This window comes from Anopheles funestus, chromosome 2RL (genome assembly GCF_943734845.2).
Source record: "Anopheles funestus chromosome 2RL, idAnoFuneDA-416_04, whole genome shotgun sequence".
NCBI classification, from domain to species: domain Eukaryota; kingdom Metazoa; phylum Arthropoda; class Insecta; order Diptera; family Culicidae; genus Anopheles; species Anopheles funestus.
Genome location: NC_064598.1, coordinates 54,672,399 through 54,691,734, shown reverse-complemented (window position 1 = coordinate 54,691,734; position 19,336 = coordinate 54,672,399). Strand labels below are relative to the sequence as shown.

Sequence of the window (19,336 nt, the reverse complement as noted above, 5' to 3'; positions counted from 1 at the left end):
TGCTGATTACGACGACTCGCCGCTGTTCTCGATCAGTTCGGTTCGTAGTTGATCTTTCGTTTAGACTATTTGCCTTGGCTGTGGTGCGATGAAGATGTGAACGGTCGATGACGAAGAAGAACTTGAACTTGATTCTGCCTAATTTCCATCTGCTTCAATAATCCAAGATTACTTGCTTCGATCTTCTCCTGTGCCCTGGTATATCGGTATATGCTATACGATGAAGTGTTTCTCGCCCGGCTGCTGCTGTTATAAAAGCTGCTTGAAATTCATCTCCCCTACCATGGATGGAAAACCAGTTCTCATCTTCTGGTTGTTTCTGATATATCTTATCCCATTACCTTTTGCCTCGTTTTCTGTAGGCTTCAGAGCCGATCACTTGAACTGCACCGGACGACTCTCAGAAGCTTTCGTTACTGTTGTGCCTATATGGTTGGTATTGATGGTTGTACATCTACATACACACAGTAAAGGAATTGCAGCATATGGTACGATCCTGTACATCGGTTCTTTTTCCGTTCCATTTTATTCGGTTTGGAATGAAATAATGGTCGGCTTATATGCTACCGCGCTACGACATCCATCCGTTTTATGCTGGGATTTGGTTTGCTATTTCTTTTCTTTCGATGAGATGTAACTCACTTCATCAAGCGCTACTGTTTGCGCTGAAAACGCGTCCACTCGATCGGTCTGAACCGAAGGAATGGCTTTTCGGTCCTGGCAAAATATTAATTTAACTGCCATAAATCAACACGTCATGTAGCGCACACTGTGGTGCAGTAATTACTTTTGGGTATTTTAGAGAGTTGCCTCAACACCGACCGAGCGTGCATAAAGGCTCAGACCTGTTGGCTGTCGTGAATGACTTGAATGGTTGAAATGACTTTTCGTTTGCTTCCAGGCATGGTCATAACGTTTTGCGTTTTGATTGCATTTTTTTGTTACATGACCACACTGACACATTTAACTTGGCAGCAGACGGTCACCTTCAAGAAAGGCTTATGCTCTGTGGATGAGCGAGACGTGATCAAGCAGGGAACACCACACTGCACGGCATTCTACCAGGCGCGGGTAGATCATCAGGGGCAGCATACTAAGTCATCGCTGAAATGAACTTGGCTACCGATTGTATTCGCTTCCTTTCACTTAAGCCCTGTGGAATAATACTGATAGATCGCTTTTAAGCATTTTAGTGTAGAGCATGTTTCACAGACGACTTTGCAATGGGTTTATTTTCCGCCGTTGTTTCTTTTTAGTCGCTTGAGTCAGGCGTCGAGTCCTGATGTTGATGGGGCTAATTTGTCCGCCCACTTCACTAGCTGCTGCTATATGGTGCGAGGTGTTAATTTAATGAGTTTAACCCCACCCAACAAGAACTGCTTCGTGCTAATTTTTCAATTGCTGCTACTACCGGAATCACTTCGTTAGTATGTTGTCATCACGCTTGAATGGTAAATTTATGTGAAGGATTGATCACAGGTGAAACCGTAAATCAAGATTTATGTTTATTATTTCAACAACCATCACTTTTATTTGCTTTGATACTGAGCTACAGTACTGTAGAGTTTAGATGTCTTAAATATTAGGAAAAACAAGAAAGCTAGCAGAATTCGATAGAATACAAATGACTTTGACGATAGCATAGGTAACGAACCTGTTATCTTAAAAAACTATTTTCATGGTTCGATTAATTTTGAAAACATTTTTTTTAAATGATTGGTTAATACTTCATATTCTAAATTGGTTAATTCATATTCTAAAAATCAGAAACAAATAAACAAAATCCAGGTACAATATTTTCAAACATTAGTTAGCACGAATATTATAATATAAAATGGAAATGTTCGATGTTAAATTGATGATTGTACGTTTTCTAAATTTGTTTAATCGAAATAAAAGAGATATGGGTGTTGTTAAAATTATTTATTCAAACAACATCGGAACAAATAGAAGAATTTTATTAATTATTTTATTATTATTGTATTAATTAATGTTTTTGTTAGTAGTTTTGTCATCCAAATTTAAAGTTTAAAACAATTTCGTTAGTAGTAAATTTTATTGGTTCGAAATACAGAATAGGTGTTGCTTCTGCAGTGTATTATACAGGACAGTAACGATTTGATTTAATCGTTGATGTAGTTCAACACAATTGAAGTTCATGGTCGACAGAAATACAACAGACTAGAGGGAAATCGTTTACACAATGCAACAACCTACATACGAGGAAGGGGTTTTTCTTTAAATGTGAAAGCCTTCCGTACACAATGGAGATACCCTATTACATGCGTGTCCCATCGTTGGAGCTTATGGGAAGGAAAAAGGAAGGCAGCAAATCAACCAACCGACGGGCTGACCTCTCTTGTTTGGTATGTCTTGCTTGTGCCGGCACCACATGGGTGTATTTGCGCTCCCCGTTTGTGGATTTTCCAATCCAATTTTCATCGGTTCCATCTGTTCCACCTGTTCCACGTGTGCGAGTTTTCTTTCACGAGAGACAGCGGTCTCACAAATCGGTCGCGTGCACAGAGGGTTCACAGACATCGGTGTGCTGCTACACGGCGGGGGGATATTGTCATCGACGATGTTGCATGGATGGATATGTGTCAGTAATGAGCTGATAGTGCCTGTATGGTGTGCGGTCGCGTGCCATAGTTGCCGTGTGCACGGTCTGACGCTAGCCGACAAAGTTAGCCAAAGTGTAACATCAGTTATCACTTTCCACTCGAGAGGTCCACAAGAAGGCTTGTGTGTGCCATCGCGAAAGGCGCCCGCGCTACGAAAGAGTAACACTTACTACCACAAATCAGCTGCGCACAGTGACTTAATGTCGCACCTCTGATATGAACGATAAAGTCGACGCGAGTGAGACGTTGCTGTTGTCTTAGTTCCGGCCGGAAGTGATTTTTGTTTGGTTTCAATGGATGGTTATTTGAAACACATGTTGAAAGTACTTAAGTGATCGATTGATGGTGCTTCGGTGCATACGAAACATGATAGACATATTGTTGGCAGCACCTATCAAATGTATCGTGTGTTCCATTTCCGTTTTCCAATAAGCTGTGAATATGGTGCGCTACATAATGTTATAAACTTGACATACGAAGCAGACCATGCTCCCGAACGGAGAACAAGAAATATCATCGAAAACCTGGTAGTTCTAACAAATTAGTAGCAACCGAAAAATATGACATTTTATGTACCCTTGCACCAGCAGCACAAGGCTGATTCACAGTGGGGCAGCTTCGATAACAGCAGCACGAAAAACAGGTACACATTTTGAATGTCGTCGTGTAATGGTTTGTCTGTGGAATGGTTCAATACGCATGCAACACCGATTACAGCACCTATACTGATAATGAAATAAAAATTGCGTCTAATCGTGTATCAAACAACCGCCAACATGCTGAGCGATTGTTTGCGTTGAGTAATGAACAAAAATTAGGTTTATTACTTTTTTTCGGTGTTCTTTGCTTTCATTTGTTTGGCAAACAAGATGTTTCTTTTTGTTTTGTCACCTATAGTTGAGTTGTTATTCTTTCTTCGCGATGGAACTATTTTTACCAATATAGCCTTCAATTTGCTTAGGATCAGCTCGTACAAATTTCAATTGGTTGTAACGGATATGAGATGTAATTGAATTAGAGGATTAACATCAGCGTTTCCATTTGTGTTTATTGCTGGACACCAAAACTAACAAATCTTCATTTAATACAGTTTACTTTCTAAACAAATTTATTATGTTTAGATTGCTGTGTATGAAAAACCATAGGAAGAAAAAATAAGAATAATTAAACATTTTTTTAAATTTTCTGTATCAATACTTATTAAAAAACTACATGACATCTTCTTATAATGTTGTAGATTATTTAGGTATGATGAGACGCTTAAGATGGAAAACAAAATATATAGAGAAAAAATTGTGTGTATTATCTGCACTGCAAACATAATGCAATCACTTCGCTATGTGAAAACATATTCATTATTCAGTGTATTGTATGCAAATGAATTTTGGATTGCAAACTGTTTTCAACCGCATGCTTGTTTACCTCTTAAGCATGTTTCTTATTTCTTGCTTTTTGTAATCTAAATTGTTAATTTTTTTTAAGGTTTTCTTAAGTAAAATAACAAGCAAAAGAAGTTTCTCATGGATATTTGTAAAAAATTCTTCATTCAGTTTCAAATGAAAGATGAGGAGCAGGCTTTAAAGAGTTAGCTGCTGGAATAACCAAGAATGTATTCTCAACATTCTCAACAAAAGAAACAGTAAATAATCGAGTTTTTTACACCCTTGATCGATTATTATCTTCATGCTAGCATAACTCCATAGTAAGATCGCTTATTTTGTTTTTTGTTGTTAAATTTTCCTCTAGATTCATTAGTGACAACTAAATCAGCCATCTATCGTTTGATGCAATTGATTCATGTCAAACTGCAATCAGTTAACTGTTTATGGTTTTTTCCTGTTTCTAGAATTAACTGGTTATTTTTTAACGTTTAACTATTTCTTTTTCATTTTCGATCACTTTTGCTTTGTTTTGTTTTAAAACAATGAAAACTTATGATAAAATTCGTTTCTTTTTATCAAAAATGTTTCGTGTTTTCTTTCATCGCGCTACTCAATAGTGACTGTAAAACATGAAAATCAATTAGAATCTCATAAAAGATTCTATACCGGATGAAGCAGTATGCATCATTAAACCGACTCGAATGTAAGCCATACATGCGCTAAACCACAGGTTAAGAAGCGTGAGGAAAAACACGAAAGTGTGTATGCAGGAGGCAGCAACATACTGCTGCGCGCCGTGTTAAAGATTAAGGTTTTAATTTCGCTCCCCATCATTTATGTTCTTCGCCAACGGAATGGCTGGATGGATAGAATGAAATGAACGGCCCCAGAATGAGATGGATTCCCTGCCTGAAGATCGCTCAGTTTCGCCTTCTGGTTTTGAGTTCGCCGCCCTCTTGCACTTTCGCTTCCACCCTCGTTTTCGTAGCTATAGTGCGCCACGGTCAGCAGCATCGTCAGAAGCTACTCAGAACAACCACCAAATTAGTTTCTAACGAGCCCTGAGCCAAATGGTTTGCATGGTTTCGAATTCTCTATTCATCCTTCCTTCCCCTTTGTTGATTGTACCTATCTCTTTCGCTCTTTCTGTTTTTGTTCGTTTATTTCTTCTTTTCGAAGAGTTCCCATGATTTTGATTGTTCTTCCCTGATATAGTTGTAGTTCTTCTGTTTTTACACGCTCTGTACATTGCAAAGTAGTTTAAAATGTTTGCTCTACGGTAGATTTCTTGATTTGAAATGTTATGATTTTCGTGTTGTAATTTTGTGTATGATAACTTTAGAAATAATTTTACACTTTTCTTCTTACATGAATGTGCATGTGTATGGCGTACATTATGTCGCACTGTTTCTTTTTTATTTCCTTGAATGACAATGAAATAAAAAAGATAGGATAAGACAATGAAAATGAAATTGCAATGAAAAGCTAATAAATTTACAAGTAATACTAACAACAAAATAAACTAGCATAGGAAAAAACCGGAAAACACATGAAACAAGCTAGGGTAGTATTGGACGAACTGGTGAAATTAAGCTCCAGCATCTGTGGAAAATTCATCTCTCACTGGAAGCATCAGACCATTGGAATAATTCATATATTCCAGCACTCACCGATTTGACGAAACTTTTGAGTGACCAAACAAGTGCTGCCATTGGTCAGAAAGATGTGTGCGTGTTGCGATGAGTGTCGGCTTCTGTGTTACCCTGGAAAGCTTCCAGCATTGAAATGCTCACACCGTTTGGCAGTGGAGGAGGCTCGTCGCTGTATTGGAACAGGTTAATTCTTCGCAGGAGTTTTAAAAAGCCTCCTTCGGAGACTGCGTGAAGTTACACTTGCATCTCGCTGCTTCAGCGACGAACCATCGCCATCTTTTCACCGCTTGCGCACACATACACACAGCTCGATTGCGATCACGGGGTGCGTTCGTTGAATGGATGCTTTAGCTATCTTTCCGCACCCTCATCCTTTCGCCCTTCAATTGATCATCTGAGTCTGGCTGGTCGTCTGCATTTGACGTGAGGTATTTCTCTTTATGGGGTTCTTTCTTGAGCGTTGAATATCCGGAGCCTCCTACGGAGTGTGCAACGTTGCCAAGTTGTGCCGTGTGGCACCACATGTCAACAGACGTTGGTAACAGGAGCATAGGTATGCATATGCTTTTGCGTACTTGGTTTATGTTTTTGCATCGATGGACTGGACAAAAGTCCGAGTTTGTCAACGCGTTTTGTTCCATGTAGTGAAAGCGAAAAATTTGCAAAATAGTCCAAGCAACATGTAAATTTGTTGCAATCGTTGCACTCAAGTGCACTGGTCCGCTGTGGAACAAACGATTTATATGGTCTGTAGAAGGGTTACGGTAAAAGAATCATGTTATGATAATGTTCTTTTAAATTGCTTAATTTTTTCTGATCATAAGTTCTCACAGTGTCTGCATTGTTGTTTTGCTGCTTTTCGTCGTCCGTGCGAATTTAAATGCAGCAATCCCTTGACTCCACCACGGGAAGAAGAAGTTCCGCTGATTTGGGCTTCGTTTTGATCGTTAATTCAGCATGGAGCTGTGATAATGGTACGGTGGAATGCGTATGGTTAATAGATTTTTCATTAATGCATTTGTTAAACTTTAACCAGTTGCATCGTTAATTTTATTTATTATTAAATATGTGCGTGTACAAGCAGCATCGCGACACAAAATAAATATAACAAACGACTGAAAATGAAGTATAAAAAACCGATAGTTACTAACCGTTTATTATGTAATTAAGCTTATTTGTAAGGAGTTGGTACGGGTTTGAAGTTTTGGTTATGTTGATTTCACTATTTAAAGTGTAGAGTGAATGCTCTCCTGCTCTGGGGGTTTACTATACGTGGCATCTCGATGAAGGTTCGATTACGAAAAACTGATTTTAATCTAATTACAAGGTTTACAGATACCCTATGATAAATTAGAATTTATCCTTTGATACATTTCATCCTGCACCCTATGCTGTGTTATGCGGATTGTCTAACCACAAGGCGCAGGAAATTCAGTTTCGTTTCATATTAATTTCATACCACCCATATGTAGCCCGTTTTCAAATAATTAACGTCCCATTTGTTTTGTATTGTTTCTTTTGCAGAAAACTTGGCTTAGATCTTGTACCTCGATCAGGCACACTAGCAGTAGATCCGCAGAAAATTGGAATAGTATCACTGCACCAGGTACACGTAAACAGTGCTGAAAATGCGAAGGCTGCATCGGTACGTAAAATCATATGAACGCTTTATAATATAAACATTCACTAAACGATACCGGATTTTCTTTACAGAACCGAGGAACTCTTCGGCGAAAAGCGGGTAAAAAAATCCATACGCATCATTTATACTTTTGCATGCGTGATTTTGGACACCGGATAGGAGATGATGCCGAAATCTATTTCTACCTGTACGATGGCAACACGAATCGTATGCGTGCCCTGTCGGAACGATTTCTGGTACGGATAGCGCGTGACGGTTTTTCGACGTACGTGGAAACAAGCCATAATTGTACCATCTTCACCGATCTTGGATCGTCCGATTTAAACCAGGACCTATACCTGATTGCAAACGTAATGCGTGTAGGCAAAATGTTGCACTCGGAATCGGTAAAGAAAGGTGACAAACTCACAACTACGACACACGCCTATCGACGACCTTACGGCGTTGGCGTGCTACCACTGAGTGAAATAGCCCAGTTTGATTACAGCGTCGAGTCGGAGGAAAAGGAGTTCAGCTTTAAGATTTTCCAGTGCGAGGAGAAAGACTACCACCAATTGCACGAGCTAATTATTAAGAAGGCAAGCGGGAAATTTCAACCAATCAACGCTAGCACCCAGGGTCACTATGGATTGGTGGTGTCCATGAAGCTACTGCATGGAGAAATTAGTCAAGCAAAGCTGGAGCAGCCGATCCTGTTTCAGGGAACTGCCATAACCAAGAAAATAGGCTTCCCCGATGTGATCATGCCGGGCGATGTACGTAACGATCTGTTTCTCACACTGGAAAGAGGTGAGTTCGAGCGTGTCGGCATCAGCACGGCAAAGAACATAGAGATCACGGCATTGGTGCTGGATGAAAATGGACGTGTGGTGCAGGAATGTATAGCGATCGCTTCCGGTAGTCCCCTGCAAGCGTATTACAAATCGATGGTACTGTATCACAACAACTCACCGGCATGGAATGAAACGATCCGGATGTTCGTGCCGATTGATAAGTTTAGCAAGGCGCACGTTCGCTTCGAGTTCCGCAGCTGCTCGACGAGGGATAAATCCGATCCGAAGCTGTTTGGGTTTAGCTTCGCACGGCTTATGGAAACAGGCGGGGCGACCATCGCCGATGGAGCCCACGAGTTATACGTATACAAATGCGAGGACCCGCTGAAGGTACAACCGAACGTGTATTTACGACTACCTTGTTCTGCTGGTGACCGGCAAGCGCTGGGTGATTCACCTTCCTCATACCACCGTAGTTCGAAGGAAGCCTTTTACGTGCGCACGATCCTTTGCTCAACGAAACTGACCCAAAATGGAGATTTACTATCACTGCTGCAGTGGCGTAATCGACCGGAGGGCATTCAAGATTCGTTGCAACGCGTGTTGCGGCTGCACAATGAAGAACTGATCAAGTTCCTGCAGGACGTCCTGGATGCCCTGTTTGCGCTGTTTTCTACCGACGATGGTAACAGCACCCCTCACTCGGGCCTTGTGTTTCACGTACTAGTCAACATATTTAGTCTGATGCAAAGTAGCAAATTTCAACATTTTAAGCCGGTGATGGACGCTTACATACGCAACCATTTCGCAGCTCCACTCGTATACCAAGGATTACTCTCGTCGGTACAGCATCTGGCAGACTGGTTGACAACTACAGACAATCTGGAGCCAATCGTACAGTGCTTTAGTTCGCTGGAATTTATCTTCAAACTCATCATTCAATCGCGCAAACTGTTTGCGCACGCATCGGGAGGCCAATATGAGGACAAGTTTAAAAATGATCTGTTTTCGGTTTTCCTGTCGCTGAATGGCATGCTCGCAGTGCCAAGCACAACACAAATCCTAGCGACACAGGAAGCGCTACTCAGTAATGCAGGAGTGGTGTTTGAGCAGCTGCGTACCATCATAACCCGGCCGGAGCTGGAAACGCTTGTCAAATCCATGCTCGACGCTGTTCCGAAGGACGCTCAGCCACCTTTAATACAAGCAAAACTGAAGTCAATCAAGGATATGGTTTCCGGGCAGCTTTTCCAAGACGACGAACTACGTTCCGTCATATTGAACATCGCCTGCAAACATCTTCGTATCCATTTAGCTCGTCGTGATGAGCTACGACTCTGTTCGGAAATTCTCGCTGAAGTGCTGATCAAGCTGTATGAAGCAAAAGCGAAAACCGGTGAAAAACCATCTAACGCCATTCACCACGATCTGGACACGTTGTTTGCGAACATCTTTCCCATCCTGCTACAAACAATCAATGTACTGAGTAATGGTGGGAACGAGAATCTCGTGTGCTCTTTGTTTGCGGTAAAGTTAGGTCTGCTGCAGCTGCTAGATGAATCGCACTATCAACGCATGTGGGACCGACAACAGTGTGGCAGCAGCCCGACGGGTGGTGGATCGATCGTCGGCGGAAAAGAACTGCGCGATTTCATTCAGCAATGTTTGGCCATCTTTAAGGACATACTCGAACAGGACTGGATGATTTTTTCCAAAGACTGGTTGGTGATGAAAATGGCCGCCAACGACGTGTTGCGGCGAACGTTGGAGGAATTAGCAAAGCCACTAGTTTACCGATTCCTCGGTCCTCAATCGTTCGATTCACAACTATGGTGGTCGTACTTCAGCGTCGCTGTTATTTTTCTCACCCAACCATCGCTGCAGATCGAACAGTACCACGAGACGAAGCGCCGCAAAATATTGAGTACGCACGGTGATATGCGCGTTATGATGGGCTTTCAAATATTGAGCATGTGGGCGCAACTCGGCGAACACAAATTGCACTTTATTCCGTCGATGGTAGGACCATTTTTGGAGGTCACACTTGTTCCAGAACCAGCGTTACGGAAGGCTACTTTTACGGTATTCTACGACATGATGCAGTGCGAACAGGTAGGTGCATATGGTTTCATTAAACTACCACATTTGATCTTTTGTGTTGAATTTTGAAGAAACTTCGTATATTTGTACTTAGGACATCCGAGAGCTAATGCTTAGAAATATGCAAGCATTTCTCAACAAATTATATTTGATCTAGTTTCCTTACACAATGCCTCAACATCCCTGATTGTTTGTAGCACTTAAATGAGTTTCAAACGTAATTGGTAAAGTGCAAGGTTGTAATAGGCACAGTACATCGAATGATTCTTTAAGTTGGTCTGATATTAATGGATTTATTGAATGTTTGTGATACTTGTACACGATATAAAATCACAATGTTACAGTGATATTTGTTATTTTTTCAATGCCCCTAACCGAGCCGGATCCTGGCTCGGATAGTGCAATTGCTGCTGATGCATTGCCGGTGGCATCATAGAATGACCAGCACCAGTGCTGCTGCTGGTGCCAACATCGCTTGCACTTGCACCGCCGGTCGGAGGTGGCATACCAGAGGAACCACCGGCGGCTTGCTGGTACATGGACGCATAGCTTGGTGCTCCTGGAATCAGACCCGGAGGTAGCTGATGTATTTTCATTCCCGGTGGCAAAACGGCCATTTCTGATGCTTGCAGATTAAAGTAATCCGTAGGATTGGGAGGCATGGGAAGCTGTCCAGGGAGCCCCGGCACGGGATCAAAGATTCGATTACTACCTCCGGCACCGCGGGGAACCGAATTCTGTGCGTAAGCGGTCGATTTGGCCTGGGAATGGGCCCATTTGATCGTTAGTTTCTTCCCACCAAGGACAAGCTTGTTGAACGTTTTTTCCGCGGCTAACTCTGCGGCCGCACGTTTGGTGTACTGCACGAATGCACATTGCTGTCTTGGCACTAGTGACACAGAGCGAATTTCACCGTAATGATAGAAATTGTCTCGTATGTCCACTTCTGTTATATGTTCGCCCAGATTGCCTACGTAAAGCGTAGTAATAGTTTTGTCTTCCGGTGGCTCCAATGTAGGTATCGAGGCGGCTCGTTTCATCAGCTTGTCTGCTACCGGATCGTTGCGACCATAGTACCGATCGCGAATATTTTGCTCAGATAGCGGATCATCTGGTTCCACGGGTTTGTCATGTCGGTAGGGACATTCTTCACCACGTTTGCACTCTCCCTTCACCCAGAATGAGCAGATGTGAGGTAGATTACGCTTGTAATAGGGTGCTGTACGGGCAAGCTTTGCCAACATGTCACTTGCCGCCAACGATTTGCCCACCGTACCCGCCGCAACCGTATTATCGTCACCAGCTTTCAGTTGTGATTCAATGTTCTGGATATAGAATTCTTTGTTTACGTCACTTTCTGGAATCTTGTCCTGAATTTTGAGCGCAGCGTCTCGCACTTGCGTTGGCAAACCGTACTCAAGATCCAGGAGACATGTCTGACAAACGTTCTTAAGCTTGCTGCATGTCTGGCAGATTTCCGTCTTCTTGAAACGCATCCTAGCACCGGGGCACCACCGGAAGATTGTGAAAGGGCGTGTGCAGATTTTGCATTCCTTGCCGTAGCGCTCTTTTATCTGCAATGATCAGGTATAACAAACGGAATGAGAACAGGTGAATCCAAGGATAGGGGTAGGGGCAATAGAATACTTACCATGCGAACATAAGGATTATCACCTAGGCATGTTTGGCAAAGTATTGGAAACTCCTGAAAGAAGGTTAAATCGGAAACACGAGTGATGAATAATGAATTGTAACTATTTTTACAGGTAGCAAACGAACCGAGTCTTCCCAGTTTTGTCGATTGTACGTGTTTGTGGTTTTTGACATCGCCATTTTGATCGTTTTCACAAATGTTGTTGCTTCGCGGATGAAAAAGATGGGAACAACAAGCCGAGACCAAAGAACAAGTTATAATCGGCTGAAAAACTTATTTACGAAATGGTACAACACACGCTTGGAAAAATACAGCACTCCAATTTTTTTTCTTACGTCTGTTGTGACGTTTTGCTGTGAAGTTAGCGTTTGACAGCAGGCAGGGCGAAAATGGCAGTGTTGCCAAGTTCTCAGCCGTTGAAATACTTGATTGAAAAATTCGTGAAAAAATGATATGAGATGCTGAATATTGTTTAAAAAAAAACCAACTCGTTGAAATGTAGGTACACGTTTCTTTTACTTATTTGCGGTATTTATTTTGATCGATGGCTTTTATATATGCATTGATGGGAGTTTTGAGGAAGCACCACTTTATCATGCTCACATACCCAAGACAAAACAAACCTTTGACCTTCTTAGGACGCTTTCCAGTCTTGAACGTTTCACAACTGAAAGGCCGGCCGGACGTCGACCTCATGAACATCTTGAATTAAAAAAAGAGTAACAATCTTACACCCAGAATGAAGGGTTCGAACTTTAGTTTAGCATTTAATGGTAAACTACGATGTTTGAATGGGTGCATGCCTAACACGGCTGAACAAATAACCGATAAATCAAACCAGTAAGGTTAAACGTACCCAACAATTGCACATGGAATTAAGTTTTTTTCATGGATCCAAAGATCTGGACGCGATAAGCGCTACGGCAGTGTAACAACTACAGACCACCCCTTTCAGGATGACTATATGTTTGAAGCATTTATTATCAAAATGATCAGAGCCGACATCATTATTAATGACAAAGCATCGAAATCCGTTTCGAATGTATTTGTGTTTCTCCTATTGTTTAAGGACGAATGCACCCACCGAAGAACGGTAATTGAGTTTTTGATGTATAATCCAATCACTTCAAAGCCGACCCATCCATTCATGGGGAATGTTTTGTTCGCATCGATTGATAATGCGCCCCCATTAACCGCAATGGATGATACCTACTATTCCCATGAAGTGTAGTAATGCAACAGATTTTTGTTTGTTTTATAATCTTTCCTTTATTTTTCGAATCTCTAGTTTGAGAAACATAAATAGAGAGAGAGAGAGAAGTGAAGTAGAGCAAGAGGAAGAAAGAGGCTATTTGGGGGGAAATGCTGATGTTGTGCTTCTTGGCTGGCTGTAGTCAATCGTACCGTACCGTACTCTCGAATGGGGCTAATGTGCCTACCTCTTTCTTCCTCAGAAATCGTTTATTTCGGAAATATCACCCGATGGTTGATTACTAGCGTTATTGTTTAGTTTGAACATTGAAATGTGAAATATCGGTAAATATTTCCTTAATTGTTTTCGTTCATAATTTAGCCTTTTCAAGCGATTGATCGTTCGTGTTTGGTTTCCTTTGTGATCGGCAAATACGTCGCATGTACGTAGTTCGTATTTTTTTCGCAATGCACGCTGCTGTTTCGATTGTTTTGTTTCTATAGGTTCAGTGGCAGGTTGTTTTTGTTTCCTTCCTGTATGGTGTCTACTGTTGCTACTAAACACGACGATTACACACTACATATCCCTACAGTTGCCCGGGTTCTACATATCCCTACAGTTCCCGTTCTTGCCTATATGGATCTATACCCTTCTTTGCTTAACTTAAATTAAACCGACCTAATCACGATGTTATGTATTCGCTATCATTATGTAATTTCCCGTTCCATGCCCAATAACTTTTACCACATTACTTTTCACATTGTTTGCTCGTTATTTGCTTAATAAATTTTGTTGTATTCGTTCCTACCATACAATGAATAACTTAGTATTGCTTCCATTGATAGAAGAAATCATAAAAAAGAAGCTCAATAGCATAAGAACATACAATATCGTATAACAACGACCGATAGGCGGCGTTTTCTTAACTTTCAACGATAAACGCGGTGCAATATTTTGTTTTCTTCTTTTACCGGTTTGCCACACTTACATAAGGAAAGCCTGTTTTCGATTCGTATTTTTTACGTCTTCGAGACATTTCGTGACCGTGCAGACTTTTTGGGAGTATCTCTTACTTTTGCCTTGACGAACCATTCTCTTAATACAACGCATGTTCGTTCCCAACGCATTCCTCTAATTTTGGAGTCGTTATTCTTTTTCAAAACACACTACTACTAGTCTAAACATCATCTACTGTTTTGCTACAAAAGATTGCTTTCGTTTTGTTCCTGCCCAAAAAATGTCCTGCACTATCGCCGATAATTTGTGATGCATGATGAAGTTGTTCAGAAATATTCTAAAACAATTGCAAAATGTTTGTTTCCACATTGTTTCTTGCTGATAACTGACCTAATAACGTTTTTTTACATCACTACTATTTTGAATCAGAAAAACCCTAAAGACTGAACATTCGGAGAGGGTTTGAGTTTAAGAATCTCGTGAAAATAGTAGATTGCGTTTCCTACTTGCGTACTTTTGCTAACAGAGCTTTTAACGCTTCAGAACGGACAAATGTTTACTACACAGGAATCAAGATTGCAAGGTGTTATAATATATGGCCATTTTTAACGCACGTACACACACGGCATTGCACTTCTTAAAGCCCCACTAGAATTCTTCCCTTACTCTATCTGCAATAATACTAACAATTTATCATTCTCTGGTGTGTATGAATTTGCGTAACATTGTGTATGGAGCATGTCTTGGATGGATTCTTGTTCAACTAACGTCTGGCTAATATTGAATAGTTCAACAATACGAACTAAGACTTTTCTTTTATGGGTTTGAGCAAATTGCATCGTCACTTCAGCCTAGCTTTCCTTTACCGATTCATATCGGATTGATCCACATACCCTTGTGGGGGTGTACGAACATGTGAGCATACGAATAATGATGGTGGTCGCCTATTTATTTGCACTACACGCTTTCATTAAAAATACAAAGCCACAATGTAACACTAGCACAGGTTGTCAGCGTCTAGTTTGCAAAATACACTCTAGGTCACCGTTTCGCTAACGACTTGACTGCGAAGGATCCGGATCAAATGTACACCGGTGTCCCGTACATCCGGCCATTGTCGCACGATGGCTATAAGCACTAGCGTGCAAAAGAGCGTAGTGAGCACACGTAGTCGCGTTTTCAAAAATGGCACTATGATGCCGGCCACCGTTGCAACCAAAAGCAGGATAACCTGCAGCACGGTCAGCACGACGTTGATCAGCTTCACTACAACGGCTCGTGCATTCGAGTTGTAGATGCCTTCCACCGTTACGTACTGTTGCTGCGAGAGTTGCTCCATCTTCGAAATGCGCGTCTGGCAGTTTTCGAGAATCTCGTTGACATCCCGCAACCGTTCGTCGCTCTGGTATTGCACCTTTTCCTCCAGGTCGGCAATCGCTTGCTTCAGATTTTCGCGCTCGTTCTGATGCAACTCCGAAAGATCATTTATCTGCTCTTCGAGCCGATCGGCTCGATATCGTTCGTTCTCCAGTGCCATCGAAAGCTCCGTCACTTCTTTCTGCACCAGTTCAACCCGATCTAATCGCTCTTTTAACTTTTGATACTCCTCGCGCAGTTCATTGAGGGCTTTATAATTGACGCACCGCTGGCTGCAGCTTAGCCGATGTTTGTCCGATCCCAGCGGTATGCTATCACTAGTGACGCTACTACATTCACTATCATGTTCACTGTACTTTACTCCGGGGCCAGGACCGTGATGGCGATGGCCTGAGGACACTCCATGCAATTGCTGGTGATGGTGCTGTTGTCCCTGTTGCCCTTGTGTTGTCCCATGTGTGCGTCGACCCTCGCTATCGCTAATGCTGGTATTGTGTTGATTGTTCTGTCCACCACCACCGCCGCCGCCAGGGCCACTCGCATTCGGCGTGGTTTGTTGTCCCTCGGTACCGCTCGCTACGTCTATGCCGGAAAGTTCGCTATCGGCCGCACTCCCGGTGTACCAGGTGGATGTAAGCTGGTTAATGTTGTCCGCACTGCCAAACTTGTTCCGTATAAGATGAGCAAATTTGCGTGGTTTCGATATCACAGTTGCCGACAGCCCGGTCACGCCGTGCCGAATGTTACCCCCGACATTCCTTAGACCCTGTCCAACGTCGCGCAGCATCTCGCGAGGCTGTAGAAAGCTTTGCTGCTGCTGTTGATTTGTCGTCACTGCCAGCTGCTGCAAGTTTGGTGGTAGCGTCTGACTGCCTCCCGTAAGCAGAACCGCTTGCTGCTGCTGCTGTTGCTGTAGCAACAAGCTGGCTGCGGCAGCAGCATGCTGCTGCTGTTGCTGTTGCTGCTGGGATTGCTGTTGCTGTTGGTGTGCCTGCTTTTGTTGCGTTTGCTGCATGTCCTTATAGCGTTTGTTGTAGGATTCCAACTTCTTTTGCAGCTGAGAAATGCTGTTGGCGCTCTTTTGATTCTTTTTCTCGAACACGGCCTTAATGCGTTGCAGCTGCTGCTTGTCCGCATTTGCGGCTAGCTTCAGATACTCGTTTACGTTCGAGTCACGCGCTTCCTGTTCCTTCCGAATCAGTTCCTTCGTACAGGCAATCTTAGTCGTGATTCGATCGTACGCCTGCGGTGCACTGCTCCCCCGTGAATGTCCCTTGTGATGGACGTGGCCATGTGGCTGACTAGACGATCCTGGCAGCACCGTACGCTCGATCGAATCATTGCTATGCTGCGATACGGTGGTCACATTGCCGTCAACTTCCTCCAGCAACGGCACGACTCCGGATAGATTGCTATAATCTACGGGCATCGTGCTTCGCATCATCTCCTCCAGGCTAGCTCCTGAACTAAATGCAACACCACTTCCACTACCTCCGCTGGCTGCGGTCGTACTGGCAATCGAGGAGGAATTGCCTGTCGCAGGCGTGGTTGTTGTCGCTGTCGTTAGCATTTCCATTGTCGCCGTAGTCATTTCCAGAGCTCTGCTCTCTGTTGCCGTCCCTTGCTCACAGGCCCTCGCCCTGATGCGCTTATCTCTCCGTCCGCTACCACCTCCGCCACCGGCACTGTCGCAACTTCCCAGCCGTTGCTGCCTGGGACGGTGTCGTTTTGGTACCGGGCTGTAAATCGGTCGATAGTGCGATTCGTTCGATTCGTGCGCCTGTTCTTTCAGCCTAGTGCGATTAGCTCTACTGAAACCACAATCTGTGACGGTCCCAGTGACTAGATTACTACTACTGCTACAGCTGTTCGCTTCTTGAGCCACCTTTGACGTCCCTATTTTAAAACTTGGTCACCGTTGTTTGTGGTATATCAGATATAAATCCATTCACCACTAGCAGCCCTTGCCACTTTGTCGATAATTATTGTTGAGCCGACCGGACGACACACACGCTCAACAATAAAATACACCCGCCGTACTGTTGTGGATGGATGCGTAACGCACAAACACCGATGCACGTCGATGGCGCCGCGTGTTGCCACTCACTACCGCCGACGATGGACAGCGCCCAATCAGAATGTCGTCGCGACGTCTGTGCACCAATTTACGAATGTGTTTTTTTTCGTTTGTTGTGTTATACGTTCCTGAGGGCTTTTCGCAGTTATGATTGCTCTTGAGGGGTCGTGCTATACCTTATACGCTCCGCGTACCTGTTCCACCGTACACACACAGGATACGTTCCTGTTTCTAGTTTTCTTTACCGCCGTTAACACTACGGTTGCGACTGCCCCACTTCCTTTGCACTGTTGCTTTGAACGATTGCGGTGATTAGCGAGTGTGGTGCTGCTTCTGGTGGTGATTCATATTTTCCACCACTCTTTTACCCTAGAAGCATAATGATTGATTTTGTCTCTGTAGTCTTTTTGTTCCATTAGCTCACACACACGGGGATGCCCTGTTGTGTGGTGTGACAATATTTCAATGTAGAGAGCTACTATTGCTGCTAACCTCCTGCATCACGACTACTACGGGTACTTGTTCGCAATGTGTTCGTCGCTACTTCCTCAAAGCGGTTCTGTTCTGATCACGAAAGGATTGCACACATCGAAAGGGCGGGGATGGAACAGTGCGGATTCACGGAACGGAACTAGAATGATTTCCAAGTTAGGGCACCCGATCAGATCCAGCCTGGTCGGGACTGAAAGCGAAAAAAATGTCACCTTCCTCCGCACCGTTTCGTTCGTCGACGACAATTTATCACTTCCTTCCGGGTACTTCCTTCTTGCCTACAGTCGCTAAATGTCAATTAGACACAAATCGCATAATTGAGATAACGAAAGAGCCACGCACTTTTTTCAATCGTTCGTTTGATGGGTAGATTCGCTTTCCTGGTATGTGTGTTCTTACTCTACACCAGCAACCGTTTCAAATGCATCATGTACACCGATGCATTAAAGGGACACTGTTTCTTCGTTGGTTTTCCGTTGTTTGCTGACCGTCCCTTGCTGCAAATCTGATGCATCTCCCTGTGCGCTACCGTCCGTCTTGTCTATGTGCTGCCGCCGTACCCTGGTGCCATGGTCGGAACGCATAGTTTCTTTTGTTTTTCTCGGTGGTGTAACATCAAGGCAAGCAGAAGAAGGTCGGACGGCGGCTACAATCAGAGCATTCTACGCGCTGCGTTTTCTGTGTGTTTCGATTTGTAGGAGGAGGAGCACTCGCGTTCTCTTTGACCGCACATAAACCATATCAAGCACTTATGATCATATTTCACAACATTTACGAGCTCCTACGCACACAGAGGGTGAAGCAGTGTTAGTTTGTCTGCCTATCGGTCGTTTTTTGTTGCGGCAGGTATGGTGTTTTCATCGAATTTGCCCCATCAAATCACATCACTGCACTTTAGGATTTTTGTTCCGGGGTGAGATGTGTGTTGTTCGTTCGCTTGACAATTTTCGTCGTATGGACGAAATTACAGTAAAAGCTTGTTTCGTTAAAAGTACTCGAATCCCGGACCTGCTCGAATCGCGCTGATAGGCGGGGCGAATAAGCTTTTCGCTCTTGCTGTCAAAACGTGCACATTCGCCGCGCGCAAAATATGTTTGAAATCCGCAAAAAAATGTGTTTTCAAACTATCGAAGCATTGCGGCGTTGTCGAATTGTAAATATAGGAAGTGATTAAAAAAAACACATTAGAAAAATAGATAAGATGACAAAATATCATTTCACGCATTCCTCATTGCTAAACGATGGGATGATAAGACGAGTCACAGCAAACAAAAGATAATAAAGCACGGCATGTAGAGGCAGCGGTAAGCTTATCTACTGTAAAAACTATTGATTTATCAGATGTCGAACAAAATCCATGGCCTTTATTTGAAAATTCGTTATGAGCAGGTGTTTGCCTTGCGAGTCATGCTTC

At 43.1% G+C, this 19,336-nt stretch overlaps 3 protein-coding genes across 17 annotated transcripts in view; 1 reads left to right on the top strand and 2 right to left on the bottom strand.

Moving 5' to 3' along the window:
• Nucleotides 1–19,336, top strand: part of LOC125761079 (dedicator of cytokinesis protein 3) — a 49,574-nt gene that overhangs the window by 24,885 nt on the left and 5,353 nt on the right. For 14 of the 15 annotated variants that reach the window (XM_049421881.1, XM_049421885.1, XM_049421879.1 and 11 more), the window contains 2 exons: nucleotides 7,183–7,303; nucleotides 7,372–10,185. In XM_049421881.1, coding sequence (XP_049277838.1) covers nucleotides 7,183–7,303; nucleotides 7,372–10,185 — 2,935 coding nt within the window. Of the gene's footprint in view, nucleotides 1–2,588; nucleotides 3,268–7,182; nucleotides 7,304–7,371; nucleotides 10,186–19,336 lie in introns of those variants that run through there. The other variant, XM_049421889.1, reaches the window with a different exon arrangement.
• Nucleotides 10,438–12,692, bottom strand: LOC125761096 (pre-mRNA-splicing factor RBM22). Its single transcript, XM_049421929.1, has 3 exons — nucleotides 11,953–12,692; nucleotides 11,825–11,878; nucleotides 10,438–11,747 (listed from the first exon to the last, which is right to left on the bottom strand). Exons 1-3 carry the CDS (start codon nucleotides 12,004–12,006, stop codon nucleotides 10,527–10,529), a joined length of 1,329 nt encoding a protein of 442 aa, XP_049277886.1. The 5' UTR covers nucleotides 12,007–12,692; the 3' UTR covers nucleotides 10,438–10,526.
• On the bottom strand, nucleotides 13,071–18,901 carry LOC125761089 (transmembrane and coiled-coil domain protein 3). Its single transcript, XM_049421910.1, has one exon. It carries the CDS (start codon nucleotides 16,942–16,944, stop codon nucleotides 15,013–15,015), a length of 1,932 nt encoding a protein of 643 aa, XP_049277867.1. The 5' UTR covers nucleotides 16,945–18,901; the 3' UTR covers nucleotides 13,071–15,012.

Coding starts and splice junctions, on each gene's coding strand:
- LOC125761089 (XM_049421910.1), bottom strand. CDS start 16,944: ATGACTACGGCGACAATGGAAATGCTAACGACAGCGACAACAACCACG.
- LOC125761096 (XM_049421929.1), bottom strand. CDS start 12,006: ATGGCGATGTCAAAAACCACAAACACGTACAATCGACAAAACTGGGAA. Junction 11,879..11,952: donor GACAAAACTGGGAAGACTCG/GTTCGTTTGCTA, acceptor ACCTTCTTTCAG/GAGTTTCCAATACTTTGCCA. Junction 11,748..11,824: donor ATAATCCTTATGTTCGCATG/GTAAGTATTCTA, acceptor TGATCATTGCAG/ATAAAAGAGCGCTACGGCAA.